This window comes from Maniola hyperantus, chromosome 28 (assembly GCF_902806685.2).
Source record: "Maniola hyperantus chromosome 28, iAphHyp1.2, whole genome shotgun sequence".
In the NCBI taxonomy this organism is placed as follows: Eukaryota; Metazoa; Arthropoda; class Insecta; order Lepidoptera; family Nymphalidae; genus Maniola; species Maniola hyperantus.
Window position 1 is genome coordinate 4,942,289 of NC_048563.1, and position 15,490 is coordinate 4,957,778.

Genomic DNA, 15,490 nt, shown 5'->3' on the forward strand with positions numbered 1-15,490 from the left:
GCTCAGACTTTAGTTTGAGTTAAAATGAAACAGATTTATGCGAGAGATATAGCCGTCTCGTTTTTACTCTGTCTTAAGACTAAGCTAAGTCAAGAGTGCGCTCTATAGATCTCAACCTTAGTTTAAATACCTTAACTAACAGCTAACATTTAAAATGTAGATAAGTCCCAATTGGTTGGAGTCACGTATGGCAACGAGGTAATTTCTTGCTGGCGGTGCGCTGGACTCATGTCCTAGTGACGGCTGAGATCCATAGAGCGCAATTTGACTTTGCTCAAACATTACGTAAAACGTTGCAGTAGCGACAGCAGTAGCAATGCGACAGTTCAAAAGCTGTCTCTCTTCTTATTTTGCTTTGTGGCTATTGCTGTCTCTCTCTAGCCGCTGTTATGTGTGACATTTGATAGCAATGATCGCGAGATTAACGCCTGTCGCGAGATACGTAATCATCCCGCCGTTCTTTTCGATGCACAAACACAGTCAGCGCAACATCGAGTTTGTGACCCTATGCAGCATCTGTGGTGTAACATCCGCATCTTCTTCCGTACCTTATCCCACGTGGGGTCGGCGTGTAACAGCCGCATGCAGCGATTATTTTCTGGCGCATCAGTTACATTAGGGCGGCTGTCCGGAGCTGGTTGAGAAGTCAGAACACCTTTTTGGTTGTGAAAATGGTTATATTACTGGTTTATTAAAATTAAAGATAATGGGACACGTCCGTTCGCGTAAATGATCGAACACAAAGGCGCCAATGTGTGCTTCTTCGGCAGGTAGCTCACGTTGCGCTTATGTAGCAGTCATAAAAATAAATATTGTTTATTGTTTCATTATTGCTAGTAGTATATACAATGTTTTTATCTAATATTATATCTAAACTAAAAACTAACAATATACAATAGGTCGCAAACTCAGTATAGCCGAGCACCAGGGCCAAATCTGGCGATCTCGATGACCATGCCATGGGACGTCACGTCATCTTGAGCGAAATCGTTCGGTAAGGTATTCCCTGCAATCACGTGCTGATGCCCCAGCATGCTGGAATACCACAGATGCAAATGTTGCCACTTGCAGATCTTCCAGTAGAGTGCTCAAAAATTAGCATAGTTTTTTTAAAGAATATTAGCCATGCTAATCAGGACTTATATTCCCCTTTCCCCTCCAATTAAGTGTCAAGCTTGTACTAGGAGTAGGTACGACAATAGTGCAACGGGTGGGGTTTGAACCGCCGACCTTTCGGAATTCAGTCCACTCCTCAACCGTTGAGCTATTGAGGCGAGTTGGCTGCATTTAAATTAGACGGAATAAACGCTGGGCCCAACAACCAGTCACCTACCGGTTGTTGGGCCCAGCGTAGGTAGTCACCGGCGGGGGTTGCGCGGGGTGAGGAGCGCGCGGCTATTTAACCGAAAAACATTTTACAAATCCAACAATTGACAATCAAAAAGTGTAGTTTATTACCTACTAGCGACCCGCCCCGGCTTCACATGGGTGCAATGTAGATACTAATGTGGTGTCATTGAGGTGTCATTGCCTCGGAAACTCTCAAATGAGAGGATTTTTTTCCGACCTAATTCACATTATTTCAATTTCTCTAGGGATCTCTATTTTTTTTAAAATTAAACTATAGCTACAAACCTTCCTCTTGAATCACTTTATCTATTGGTGAAAACCGCATTAAAATCCGTTGCGTAGTTAAAAAGATCTACGCGTTCATACATACAGACAGCGGGAAGCGACTTTATTTTATACTATGTAGAGATTTTGAATAAATCATTTGACTTTGACTTCTACTTTGAAAATAGACAAAATTCTATACTTGTTTACTTGCACACTAAATTATATCTTGCAACTTATTACTCAATTCACTGTTTACATGCATTATGTCACTAAAAAATTTAATTAACTTAACAACTTAATGCGTGTAAATTGGGCATTAATAATTGCCAACCTCGGGTAGGAGAGGGCACTAGAGAAGAATGTCTGACAGATGGGACTATTATAAAAAGCCCTTATACTGCGAAGGAGTCCTCAGTGTTTATGTCGTAGATAGAGTAATAAAGCTAGATACAGGAACGTTTGCTTTCTCATTCACACTAAAAAGAGAGCACAGATAAAGTTACTAATGTGATAGACAGAGACGCAGCTAACCTATTTTTTGTCCCTTATAGTGTAACCGAATTTTTTCAAGAATACATACAAGGAATGCAACTTTAGTTGCAAAACAAACCATGAGAATTCGTGACGTAATTGTATTTCTCATTAGTTATTTACTTGTTTTCACATAAAAAACGTTTAATACTAATAATGGCACAGATTCCTTTGTCTTTCTCTAAACTAAATTTAGAGTATCTGCATCCTTTTCTTTTTAACAATGCTAAAAAAGGAACGGAACATGACTTTCACATTTAAAGACTCTAAATTTTAGTACAGAATACAAATTTAAACAGTAGGTTCGCGACTGCGCGCTAAAATCATGGGTTTTAACATCTAAAAATTAAAACTGTCAAACTGTGTCTGTCCTTTTCATATTACATTAGTAAGAAGAGCATGTGAATACTCTAAAATTAAGTTGTACTCAGAATCGGTGCCATTGTTGATCGGTTAATACAAATATTGACTACTAAACAATGGTAATAATGGTCGTGTTATTCATCGTTACGTCGTGCTATCGCTATCTCATACGCGGTTACAAAGTACTTCAATCTAGCTTTTTTACTCAATCTACGTTATGTAGTGAACTATGCCGCCATGTTGTCACTCAGTGACACTCAGTCAGGGGGCGTGTATAGATAATCGGACCTACGCAATAGGCGTCAGGGCCTTATGGCGAGCTCTCATGTGCACCCCTAAACGACATTTTTGGTTACATTTATATTGGCACTGTTTACAACTATACGGTTTTTCACCAGTGTGAGTTCTCATGTGCAGCACTAAACTACCATTTCGGTTACATTTATACTTGCACAACTTGCAAGAATATAATTTTTCACCAGTGTGGGTTTTCATGTGCCTCACTAAAGCACTACTTCCTTTAAATTTAGACTGGCATAACTCACAATAATAGGGTTTTTCACCAGTGTGAGTTCTCATGTGCAACACTAATTTACTATTTTCGTTACATTTATATTGGCACAGTGTACAACTATACGGTTTTTCACCAGTGTGAGTTCTCATGTGCACCACTAAAGCACTACTTTGTTTAAATTTAGACTGGCATAACTCACAATAATAGGGTTTTTCACCAGTGTGAGTTCTCATGTGCAACACTAATTTACTATTTTCGTTACATTTATATTGGCACAGTTTACAACTATACGGTTTTTCACCAGTGTGAGTTCTCATGTGCAACTTTAATTTACTATTTTCGTTACATTTATATTGGCACAGTTTACAACTATACGGTTTTTCACCAGTGTGAGTTCTCATGTGCACCACTAAACAACTATTTCGGTTACATTTATACTTGCACAACTTGCAAGAATATGATTTTTCACCAGTGTGGGTTTTCATGTGCCTCACTAAACTACCATTTTGTGCAGATTTAAACAGGCATAATTTACAACAATACGGTTTTTCACCAGTGTGAGTTCTCATGTGCAACACAAAACTACTTTTACTTTTAGATCTGTACTGGCATATGTTGCAAGTTAATCTATTCGCTAACATGTGACTATGAATGTGTTTCACTAGGAGCCTTCTTTGTTCAAACACTTTCTGACAAAAGTCACAAATGTACACAGTTGTTGATACAGTGAGTCTATCTTGGTCGGTGACGGGTTCAATGTATTCTGTTGTCTGGCCTCCACTCTGACTGGTCGCCAGGTAACTGACATCTGTAGACGTAGAGGCAATGTTCTGACTCACACGAGATCTAACAGCTCTTTGTGTTGTCGTCAGTGATCCGTCTCGTCTTGGGACAACTAGCTCAGAGAAGATATCATATAGTTTGACGAAACAATCTGTTAGTGTTTGGTGCCGGCAACTATCGTCCGTATCGGCGTCCTCAGTTGATGGCTCCTGCACCTCGTCGCTTCTCGCAAGACTCGCGGACAGAGGGACAGCTGAAATAAAACAGTTTTACTATTTCCTTATATTTCTGTGATCATGTTCATCATGTATGTAAGGTGAATTTATATTTGTCTGACGTGTCGTGCGCCCGTTGGTTCCCCGGGTCGGGAGGCGCACGTACTTCACTGGGGACCCACTTCACCCCCTCGTGAAGTTGGTCCCCAGTGGAGGGTCTCCCACATACCTTCCCTCTAGTTGGCTGGCTGGTTTCCAGGAGGGTGGATGAATAAACGCATTTTCCAGCGTTAAAAAAAGGGTCGGCCAGTCAGCGGGTTAAAAAAAAAATCGCGACTCATCAGACTAATGTACAAGCGCCAGTGCTGTGTTATGACGCGTCAGTCTTTTAGAGTTGCGGCTGTATTGATCCAAAATATCGTCAGAAGGCGTTCGGTAAGGTATTCCCTGCAATCACGTGCTGATGCCCCAGCATGCTGGAATACCACAGATGCAAATGTTGCCACTTGCAGATCTTCCAGTAGAGTGCTCAAAAATTAGCATAGTTTTTTTTAAAGAAGATAGCCATGCTAATCAGGACTTATATTCCCCTTTCCCCTCCAATTAAGCGTCAAGCTTGTGCTAGGAGTAGGTACGACAATAGTGCAACGGGTGGGGTTTGAACCGCCGACCTTTCGGAAGGCGTCAGAACACGACATATAAATGTGCGAACTAGCCATCATGTCACAACACGACACGTGTCATGTCAGACAAATATAAGTTCACCTTTATAGACAACGCAGTATCGTACCTGAGGTCACGGCGGCGTGTGCGGAAGGGCTGGGGTCTACCTGCCTGTGGAATATATCAGAATGTATCTTGAGTGTACTGGGGAGCCACTAGCCAGTATGTAGCTGTACTGCAGTTAGAGTATACTATGTGTAACTTGAAGTAAACGTTATTGGTACAGTACTAGCACTTTTATAAGTTACGCCGATGTACTTGCGCAGAAATCTTATTTTCTAATGACGCGAAAATATCTCAGCCAATTAATTACAGCGCGTGTCTGTCCGCTATTGGTAGTTGCCTACGCGCAATGTTTTGTACGCGTGAGTTATGACTTATGAGCGACATACCAAGTCTCGTTCTTCTTGCGTTTAAAATCTAAACGTCAAGCAATAAGGTCTGTATTTGATTGGTGTACATTCGGTTTTAGTCGGCGTTGGGTCGCGCTTTTCTGCGCAAACGAATTTTGCCGATGCAACTTAGAACAGTGGTAGTACTGTACTGGCAGGTATACTGACTTGCTCTCAGTGAACAGTGAAGAGTGTGAGGAGCTGGAGCTCACAGCTGCATGAGGCGTGCTCACTTGTGACGTGTCACATTCACCGTCACCTCCACCGCTCTGCCAAATACAAAACAATTTTTTTTTTCTTAAATACTAACTTTACTTAAATTCATAACATTTCTGTCCTTTGACAGTTTGAGGAAGCCCCTCCACAACTAAACAAGCTATTATATGAACTGAACAAGTTGATGAAAGTGTTTAATATGAACTGAACAAGTTGATGAAAGTGTTTAATATGAACTGAACAAGTCGATGAAAGTTTTTAATATGAACTGAGCAAGTTGATGAAAGTGTTTAATATGAACTGAACAAGTTGATGAAAGTCTTTAATATGAACGGAACAAGTTGATGAAAGTGTTTAATATGAACTGAGCTAGTTGATGAAAGTGTTTAATATGAACAGAACAAGTTAATGAAAGTGTTTAATATGAACTGAGCTAGTTGATGAAAGTGTTTAATATGAACAGAACAAGTTAATGAAAGTGTTTAATATGAACTGAGCAAGTTGATGAAAGTGTTTAATACGAAACGAACAAGTCGATGAAAGTGTTTAATAGTGGAAAACTGCCTCACCTGGAGATGCATGCTCATATGTTGAATGTATGCTTGCTCATGAACAAAGTCCTCTGAACAATGCGTACAATGAAAGAAAGCACCTTCATACTCCAACGGATACTGAACAAAATCATGGATATTATTACTGTCATCTTCATTCACCACTCCCGTGGCTTCATCAGCCGACACAGAGACATCACTTCCTTCACGTTTTACTTCAAGTGTGTGACCAGTTTCCACTAATTCTGTCTGTTGGTCTTCTAGTATGTGTGAGTCACAATGGTCAGGTCCTAGCGATGTCAACACTGTATTACTCTCTAGTTGGTGTTTCATGCGTTTTATCATTTCTATATGTTGTCTTGTTATCTGTTGAGAGAACAGTTAAGTATTCAATGTTGTACAGTACAAGAATAACAAAAGGATGCAAGTGTATGTATTAAGTACTCACTAATTCATGTTTTCCAACTAAGTCCATCATCAGTGCACAGGCTCTCAAGCTCTTGTCTCTGAATCTACTAAAGTTTATCAATCTCTGAGCACATTGTATGCAAACTGTTTGTCTCAGGTTCCCACACTCACACAACTGAAACAACATGTTGTTAAGGTATTCAAATATTCCATAAATATAAATAATCCTTGTTTGTCCCTTGTAAGGACTACATACAGTGCGACAAGGCTATCTTGGCGCGTGGCGAAAATCAGAACTAACGTCGCCGTCAAGTGTCCCCTTTGTTCTTGTTTGAATATTCTAAGCCTTTGTTCTCCAACAGCGCCCCCCTGTCAATGTCATTGAAGCGCCAAGAGAGCTTTGTCACACTGCACTATAGAATATCATAAATTAACAACTTACAGGATGGCCGGTTAACTTTTCATATGCTTCTTCCAACTTGTGTTTACTCATTAGAAACATCTTGCTGTCCGTGTCGAGGCATATCATGCAAACCTGTAAATATACTACTAGTTACTGAGCGCATTTGACATCAAGCGGACAGGGAAAAAAATTATTCGTATTGGAACCAAATAATTGTACTTCTAGTAGGTGTGTAAGTAAACACAATATTTTTTTGTATAATATTTATTTGTCAAGTTATAGGCTTCTAAAAAATAGGTTTTTAAACTGAAATTCAAATTATTTTTCAAATTTTGAACACCAATAAATATAAAAGTCCTTTTTTTTCGAAGTTGTTAAAAAGATACCTATTCAGATCTCATATATGCCTCTATGCTCTTTCTCCTTCTACACTCACACTTTACTTGATCTGATTTAGTTCTGTTTTACAAACTATACAAAACATGATGTTATGAGCTACCTGCACTGTTGAAGGAATAGCACCAGTACTAATTTGCCTTTCACCACTTTCTGTTTCATACATTTCATCATCTAGAAAATGCTGCGAGCAGACCACAACCGAGTCTAGCAGGATGTTTTTTATGCCGAGGGCTCTGAGCCAAACAGCACGGAGATGCACTTCACTGGGGAAGCTGAAAATTACCACTTATGTTACACATAAGCAAACAAAACATGTACCAGAGTGATTTATATTCACTGTGACTGACTGATTGACTGATCTATCAACACACAGCTCAAACTACTGGACGGATCGGGCTGAAATTTGGCATGCAAATTTGTGAAGTCCACACAAATTTTGAACCCTTATTTACCCTCTCAGGAGTTGAATTTTTAAAAATCCTTTCTTAGCAGATGCCTACGTCATAATAGCTATCTACGCGGACGAAGTCGCGGGAATAGGCTAGTCAGATATAAGTATTTCAAGTTTTAGGTGTCCAGTCAACTGATAGGCATACACAATCAAGTTAACTGGTAAAGTTTGCAGCAGACTTGAAGCGGCGTCCATTGAACTTGGAAGTTGTATGGCTACTAGTTGACTGGACACAGTTTCGAACACAAACTTGACGGTAAAATTGATTGTGTATGGCCAGCGTAACACACATATAAATAACTGCTCGAAAGCTCTTGCTTTGCTGCAAGCGGGCTGCAGGGCAATGTGTCAATGACCACCAGCATGAAGATCAGCAGCAGACTCGCCGATTACTGCTCAGCACAGAGGTTAAGCTGACAAACACAAACTCCAAGTTCAACAAGCTGAAATTGACAAGTGAGAACTCACCAATGAATACAACACGAATACAACTTGCGAGTTAACTTAAATATACTCACCCATGAAAACTAATCGCCTTCCCTTCCGGCTCCTCGTGTGATATGGATACATTGTCGGACGTATTTTTGCAAAAAGGCACACAACAACGCATTTTCAAAATTCTTTGTGCAGTCGCCACAACTTAGCACGTATTTCTCAAAATCACCGACCAGAAATAAAAGATAAAAGGTCAAAATCACGGAACAGAAAAAACAGTTCTTTCTGTTCCGTGATTCCCAGTGATTCCCACAGAGTACAAAAAAAAATTTGTAAAAAAAACCAAAACTTTTGTTTGTCACTTTTGTTTTGTTTTTATTTCGAATCCAGCATAGTTTCTTGCATAGATTAATATGTATACGGTTTCTTGTGTTTTTTGCTAGGTACCTCATAAAAAGAAAGTATGATTAGCCTGAAATTGGAGGATACAGAGATATTTTTCAATACTTCGAAGTAAACACATACATTAATATTATGTATTATTTAACAGTGTTTCCATGTACACGGTAATTACCGTAGATGCACCGTAATTCAGTCCTAATCTACCGTCAAGGTAATATGCCCATTACCTTGACCGTGTCACCGTAATACAAAAATCACGTTAAAAATTCATAATATACTGCGTAATACGAGTACGAATCTCAGTCACGTTAGCATATTTCGTAATGGCAACATTTCTCTCGCTCTCGGTTTAAGCATCAAATCTCAGCGATCTATTTTCGTCCTTATTCAAGTAATTAAGAAGGAATGAAATGTAAAATTAATGAGATTTAACAAAATATTAATATGAATAAATCCGTTTATGAAAAAGATATTGCTATGCTAGGAGAGTCAGATTCAGAATAATATTAATAATTGATTAAAAAGCAAATTCGTGACTTTTTTCTTTTAAAAATGACACGGTAATTTACACGGTATTCTTTTAGCTAATCCACCGTAATTAAATCTAGAAACACCGTAATTTTACCCCTTCAACACGGTAATTCTCGATTTACAAATGGAAACACTGTGTATACAGTAAACATAACCTTCAATGCGAGATCAATCATCATAAATCTATGCCTTCAATATTGCGTAAATTGAATCTAATAAACGGTAAAATAAAATAAAAGTTCTAAATAAAGATGAAGTGTTGTGTGCCTTCGTGTGGGATGACAGCTGATAATTACGGGCCTATTATACTCGATAATCTAGAGGAGGTTACTTTTCATGAGTAAGTATAATTACTGTTTTGCATAGAGTACTGTTTTGTAAAATTGTTCATAAGTAGTCACCTTTGACTAAACTAAACCCCAAAAAAACCGGCCAAGTGTGAATCAGACTCGCGCACCGAGGGTTTCGTACTACAATCGTATTTTATCGACATTTTGCACGATAAATCAAAAACTATTATGCTAAAAAAAAAAATATGTACAGGTATAGCCCTTTCATTTGATACCCCACTTGGTAATTGGTATAGTAATCTAACTTTAGAAGTCGAAAATAGCAATATTTGTTCATGAACACATTTTATTTTTTAAAATGATTACAGGATTCCCACTAAACCCAGGCACAGGGAGCTCTGGCTGGAGACAATTGGTATACAAGAATGCTCCTCATCACAAGGGTCTGTTGTTTGCTCGCTACATTTTCAGAAATATGATTTCCGTGAGACTGCAAGTCGCAGCAGAAAGCTCAGGAAGAACTCCGTCCCGTCTATATTCAGAGCACCTAGCCCTGATTCTTCCAATTTGAATGTAAGTCTATTTATAGGGTTCCGTACCTCAAAAAGAAAAATGGAACCCTTATAGTACACTTTGTTGTCTGTCTGTCCGTCAAGAAACCTACAGGGTACTTCCCGTTGACCTAGAATCATGAAATTTGGCAGGTAGGTGGGTCTTATAGCAGACATTCGTGGAAAAATCTGGAAACCGTGAATTTAGGGTTAGATCACACAAAAAAATTTAAATTGTGGTCATGAATTAATAATTAGTATTTTCAATATTCGAAGTAAGATAACTGTATCAAGTGGGGTATCATATGAAAGGGATTTACCTGTGCATTCTTAAACAGATTTTTATTTATTTTTATGCATCATAGTTTTTAATTGTCGTGCTAAATGTCGAAAAAATATGACTGTAGTACGGAACCCTTATTGCGCGAGCCTGACTCGCACTTGGCCGGTTTTTTTACTTACTTTATTACTTTGTTACAGCCGATCACACAGCAATGCACCATAAATGGCTTCTACACACCTTCTACTAAACTTAAAACAGAAAAAGAAACTTAGAAAACTAAATAATAAAAACTCATAATATTCGCAATTAATTACTATCACAGAGGTTTGTTTGGCACAGATGATATCTGTGCTTAACAAAATAAAAGCTAAACTATGTTTAAGACAAAACACTGCGTTTTTGTCTTTATCACTCTTCAGAGCTTTTCTATACACCTAGCTTGCTCTAAAAAGGTATTATTATTTTGATGCCAATTCTCCTTGATTCTTAGTCTGAGTGTTAACGTTTCACTTGTCATTATCATCATCATCATCAACCAATAGACGTCCACAGCTGGGCATAGGTCTCTTGTAGGGACTTCCACACGCCACGGTCTTGCGCCGCCTGGATCCAGCGGCTCCCTGCGACTCGTCTGATGTCGTCCGTCCACCTAATGGAGGGTCTTCCAACGCTGCATCTTCCGGTGCGAGGTCGCCATTCCAGCACCTTGGGACCCCAACGTCTATCGGTTGTACGAACTATGTGCCCTGCCCATTGCCACTTCAGCTTCGTAACCTGTTCAGCTATGTCGGTTACTCTAGTTCTCCTACGGATCTCCTCATGTCTGATTTGATGACGTAGAGAAACTCCACACATAGCTCTCTCCATCGCCCGCTTTCTTTGTGAACTACACAATGTTATTTTTTCCAGTTCTGCCTGATCTGCCTAGACACGGCTGCCAGTAAACTGTTTCCGCTAAACAGGAACCATTTAGCGCGAGCTTACACTAACGTAATAGGACTTGAAGTAAGTTGTTAGCACAGTACGCGGCAGAAAGTAATGTACATCGGCCATTAGAATGAGATTTCGGCTTTGTAGAGCGTTGTCTCTGTCACTCATACCTATATGACGTTTTGTCGGTCTCAACGACAGAGACAATGCTCTACAAATCTGAAACAGATTTTTATTTCCTTTGTGCATCATAGTTTTTGAATTATCGTGCAAAATGTCGAAAAAATAAGACTGTAGTACGGAACCCTCATTGCGCGAGCCTGACTCGCACTTGGCCGGTTTTTTTTTGAAGAATATCAGCCATGTTAAATGACTAATATTGCCCCTTTCCCCTCCAACTAAGCGTTAAGCCTGTGCTAGGAGTAGGTACGACAATAGTGCAACGGGTGGGGTTTGAATCGGCTTCATTTCGGAATTCAGTCCGGTCCCAAACCATAGAGCTATTGAAGCTAAATTATTTATGATAAGGGTACTGATTTGTTTCAGATGAGCGATGTGTGCGACCTGATCGCTGAGCCACAGCTGTGTCCGGAATGCGCCCACCGGTTGACCAAATGCGACACATTCAAAAACAAAGCCCTGAGAGCTCACTCTGCATTGATTCAACTGCTACTGAAGGATAAAATTGTGAGTTTTTACGCGCACAGGTCACGAGTCTAATGTATAGTTTACACGTATTACAAGTTATCAAGTGACTCTGAGGTTGGGCCTCATAAGAAAGCTCAGAGTCACTCAGCAGGCGATGGAGAGAGCTATGCTTGGAGTTTCTCTACGTGATCAAATCAGACATGAGGAGATCCGTAGGAGGAAGAGTAACTGACATAGCTCAGCGTTTTGTGATGCTGAAGTGGCAATGGGCAGGGCACATAGTTCGTACAACCGATAGACGTTGGGGTCCCAAGGTGCTAGAATGGCGACCTCGCACCGGAAGACGCAGCGTTGGAAGACCTCCCACTAGGTGGACGGACGACATCAGACGAGTCGCAGGGAGCCGCTGGATGGCGGCGGCGCAAGACCGTGGCGTGTGGAAGTCCCTACACGAGACCTATGTCCAGCAGTGGACGTCTATCTATAGTAGATGATGATGAAGTTGTCAAGTAATTAACTTAATTTTAAGCGACGTAAGGCGAAATGTATGGAAAAGTCTGGGCCGCCTGAGCGCCTTATTGAAATTGGTTTTATATCAACTGAGTAAAGCTGGTTTGTGTCCTAATGTTCGTGTAAAAATTGCGTATTTTGGGGAAACTTCGCGATTTTTTTGTATCGAGCCAAATTGTGCAAATTAGGCTTTAGGCTAAGATCTATACCCTTTGACTTTTCTGAGACTTAAGATTGAGTTAAAACGAGACAGATTTCTGTGAAAGATATACATATGTCTCGTTTTAACTCTCGAGTAAACTATAATGTAATTTTTTTCAGATAACATTACAAGGTTTAAAATCAGTTGACAGAGAGGGAAACCTACTAACATCTGCTATAATCAAAGACATTTTTAAACCCGATCACTATGACCTCTACGTGATGCACAATGAAGAAGACAATAATACAACAAAGAAAGAAAACATAGTACGTAACTCCCAAGAAAAGAGTAATTCAAAAAGAAAAAAAATTGATGAAACTAAGTATAATCGCAAAAAAAGTAGAATAGGTAAAGAAAAAGTGCATTTAAGTAAAACAGGTGATATTAATAATGATTTTCAAGTTACCAATAATGTCATCAATATTGATCATAAGCTTCATAACAGAAATATCGCAAGTCAAGTCATAATATATGAAGACAAAATGCATGGTGATGTTAATATCACTAATCCTGATAAAAGCAATAATGATAAAATTGTAAATGATAAGCGCGACGTATTAATTATATGTGACAGTGATGATGATGTGGAATTTGTTGATAATAATGACACTGTTCATGACATGAAATGTCATGATATTGATGATGACAGTAAACGTAATATGAGTGATGATATTGATAGTAATATCAATGATGATAGTAAACGTGATATGATTGACGACATCGATCATGATATCGATGATGACGTCAGACGTGATGTAATAGATGATGATGATGACGTCAGTAAATGTAATATGAGTGATGATATTGATCATGATATTGATGAGGACGTTGGACGTGATATGATTGATGACATTGATCATGATATTGATGATGACATCAGATGTGATGTAATAGATGATAATTATGACGTCAGTAAATGTAATATTAGTGACGATATTGATCGTGATATCGATGATGACGTCAGACGTGATGTAATAGATGATGATGATGACGTCAGTAAATGTAATATGAGTGATGATATTGATGAGGACGTTGGACGTGATATGATTGATGACATTGATCATGATATCGATGATGATATTGGAGGCGATATGATAGAAGACACTAATCACAATATTGATAACGTCAGTGAATGTAATATGACTGATGACATTGATCATGATATCGATGATGACATTGAACATGGACATGATATTGACGACGACATTGCACATGATATTGACAGCGATAACATTGACATTGATGTAGATCCTGATATTGATGAACTTTTAAATAAAAACCCCAGTAGTGATAGATTACTAAACAAATTGAAAATTGGCAAGCATTCAGAAAATCAAAATCAAAATCATGGAGTAAATAATGGAACTAAATGCAAAAATAAAACTGCGAAGCCAAAAAACTATAAAACAAGAATAGTACAAACTAGTAACGTAAGCAAAGAAGTTATAGAATGTAACATTGGAACCAATAATCAAAACGAAGATAATTGTACAAACATAAACAACACGATTTCAAATAGCAATGATCTATCTGGTGCATTTATCGAGATAGAAGAGGTTAAAGAGATTGTAAAAAATAAAAATGAATCCAATCTTATAAAAGATGAAAAATCAAGTAACAAAAGAACTTTAGATTCAGCACCAAAAATAAGTAAACGAAGGTCTAAAAGAGATAAAAAAACATGAAGCATAATATGTTTCTTGACCAAAAACACAGGATTTTACTGAAGAAGGCATGCAAATGTTCACAGGGACTATGTTAACTTATGAAGAGCAGTTACCGCCGTACTCAGAGTCGCTAATAGTTACTTAAGATTGAGTTAAAGCGAGACAGATTTATGTGAGAGATATAGCTCTATCTCGTTTTAACTAAACTTCAGTAACGATTAAGCTACTCTGAGTACGGCTGCTTGAGTTATAGGATACCGGTAGCGAAGTGTGTGAATCACGATCAGTACCCTTATTTTATATGTGAAAGTGTGTTTGTTTGTTGGTTTGTTGGTTTATCATTCAATCACTTCGCAACAGTGCAATGGATTGACGTGATTTTTTGCATGGGTATAGATAAAGACCAGTGGCCCTACCGCGGTTGTTTGACAGCTACAATGTCACGATCGCAATCATCTCTGATTGGTTAATGCTCGCTCATTATTGGCCACAATGCATTGTTGCAACAAGAATCGCACAAATTCAGCCAATCAGAACAATTGAGATTGTAATAATGATTGATGCAGGTTTTAGACAATCGCCCTACCGTAGGGCGATTGTCTAAAACGCGATTCTTGTTGCAACAATGCATTGTGGCCAATAGTGAGCGAGCATTAACCAATCAGAGATGATTGCGATCGTGACATTGTAGCTGTCAAACAACCGCGGTAGAGCCACTGGAGAGTGACATAGGCAACTTTTTATCCCGAAAAATCAAAGAGTTCCCACGGGATTTTCAAAAACCTAATTCCACGCCGACGAACTCGCGGGCATCAGCTAGCACAAAATATGTATGTGAGATTGTGAGATACTCCTCAGCGATTCATCTTCGAGACTCGCGTAGGATACTAGTCGTCTGTAAGTATCCTAATGTAAGAAGGGTTACAGACGTCGATAGAGTAATAAAGGCAGATGCTCCTAGGAACGTTTGCTTTCTCATTCACACTAAAAAGAGAGCACAGATAAAGTTACTAATGTGATAAACAGAGACGCAGCTAACCTATTTTTTGTCCCTTATCGTGTAACTGGTTTTTTTCAAGAATACATACAACTTGCATAAGAAGTTGCAGAACAAACTTTGAGAATTCGTGGCGTAATTGTATTTCTCATGAGTTATTTACTTGTTTTCACATAAAAAACGTTTGATACCAATATTGTTGATCGGTTAATACAAATATTGACTATTAAACAATGGTAATAATGGTCGTGTTATTCATCGTTACGTCGTGCTATCGCTATCTCATACGCGGTTACACAGTGCTTACATCTACCTATTATTCTATCTACGATTACAGACTAGCGAAAATACAGTCGATCAAAGTCAACTTAGGCCGAAAGTAAATAATTATAATTCATTGTTAAGTTTAGAAACAAGGGTAATATGTTAAAATAAGGAAATAAATAAAGGCTTCGTAATAAAATACCTACTGTATTTT

At 38.7% G+C, this 15,490-nt stretch overlaps 2 protein-coding genes across 4 annotated transcripts; one reads left to right on the forward strand and one right to left on the reverse strand.

Annotated features, from left to right (window-relative positions):
* Positions 1 to 1,359: 1,359 nt before the first annotated feature.
* On the reverse strand, positions 1,360 to 8,459 carry LOC117995000 (uncharacterized). Its single transcript, XM_069508207.1, has 8 exons — positions 8,085 to 8,459; positions 7,216 to 7,387; positions 6,756 to 6,848; positions 6,354 to 6,488; positions 5,924 to 6,271; positions 5,307 to 5,407; positions 4,814 to 4,857; positions 1,360 to 4,061 (listed from the first exon to the last, which is right to left on the reverse strand). Exons 1-8 carry the CDS (start codon positions 8,174 to 8,176, stop codon positions 2,800 to 2,802), a joined length of 2,247 nt encoding a protein of 748 aa, XP_069364308.1. The 5' UTR covers positions 8,177 to 8,459; the 3' UTR covers positions 1,360 to 2,799.
* LOC117995001 (protein PFC0760c-like) lies at positions 8,450 to 15,469 on the forward strand. Of its 3 annotated transcripts, XM_069508223.1 has the most exons (6): positions 8,450 to 8,537; positions 9,080 to 9,274; positions 9,593 to 9,797; positions 10,968 to 11,063; positions 11,535 to 11,675; positions 12,468 to 15,469. In XM_069508223.1, exons 2-6 carry the CDS (start codon positions 9,186 to 9,188, stop codon positions 14,031 to 14,033), a joined length of 2,097 nt encoding a protein of 698 aa, XP_069364324.1. In that variant the 5' UTR covers positions 8,450 to 8,537; positions 9,080 to 9,185; the 3' UTR covers positions 14,034 to 15,469. The 3 variants fall into 3 exon arrangements, with proteins under 3 accessions (XP_069364324.1, XP_069364325.1, XP_069364327.1); XM_069508224.1 differs by lacking the exon at positions 9,593 to 9,797; XM_069508226.1 differs by lacking the exons at positions 9,593 to 9,797; positions 10,968 to 11,063.
* The last annotated feature ends 21 nt before the right edge of the window (positions 15,470 to 15,490 follow it).

Bases quoted from the DNA above. Each gene is read 5' to 3' on its own strand.
- LOC117995001 (XM_069508223.1), top strand. From the start codon at position 9,186: ATGAAGTGTTGTGTGCCTTCGTGTGGGATGACAGCTGATAATTACGGG. The intron at 9,275-9,592 runs GTAAGTATAATT...AAATGATTACAG, and splicing joins GAGGAGGTTACTTTTCATGA to GATTCCCACTAAACCCAGGC. The intron at 11,064-11,534 runs GTAAGTTGTTAG...GATTTGTTTCAG, and splicing joins CTAACGTAATAGGACTTGAA to ATGAGCGATGTGTGCGACCT.
- LOC117995000 (XM_069508207.1), bottom strand. From the start codon at position 8,176: ATGCGTTGTTGTGTGCCTTTTTGCAAAAATACGTCCGACAATGTATCC. The intron at 6,849-7,215 runs GTAGCTCATAAC...GTATATTTACAG, and splicing joins CTATTCCTTCAACAGTGCAG to GTTTGCATGATATGCCTCGA. The intron at 6,489-6,755 runs GTAAGTTGTTAA...ATGTTGTTTCAG, and splicing joins AAAAGTTAACCGGCCATCCT to TTGTGTGAGTGTGGGAACCT.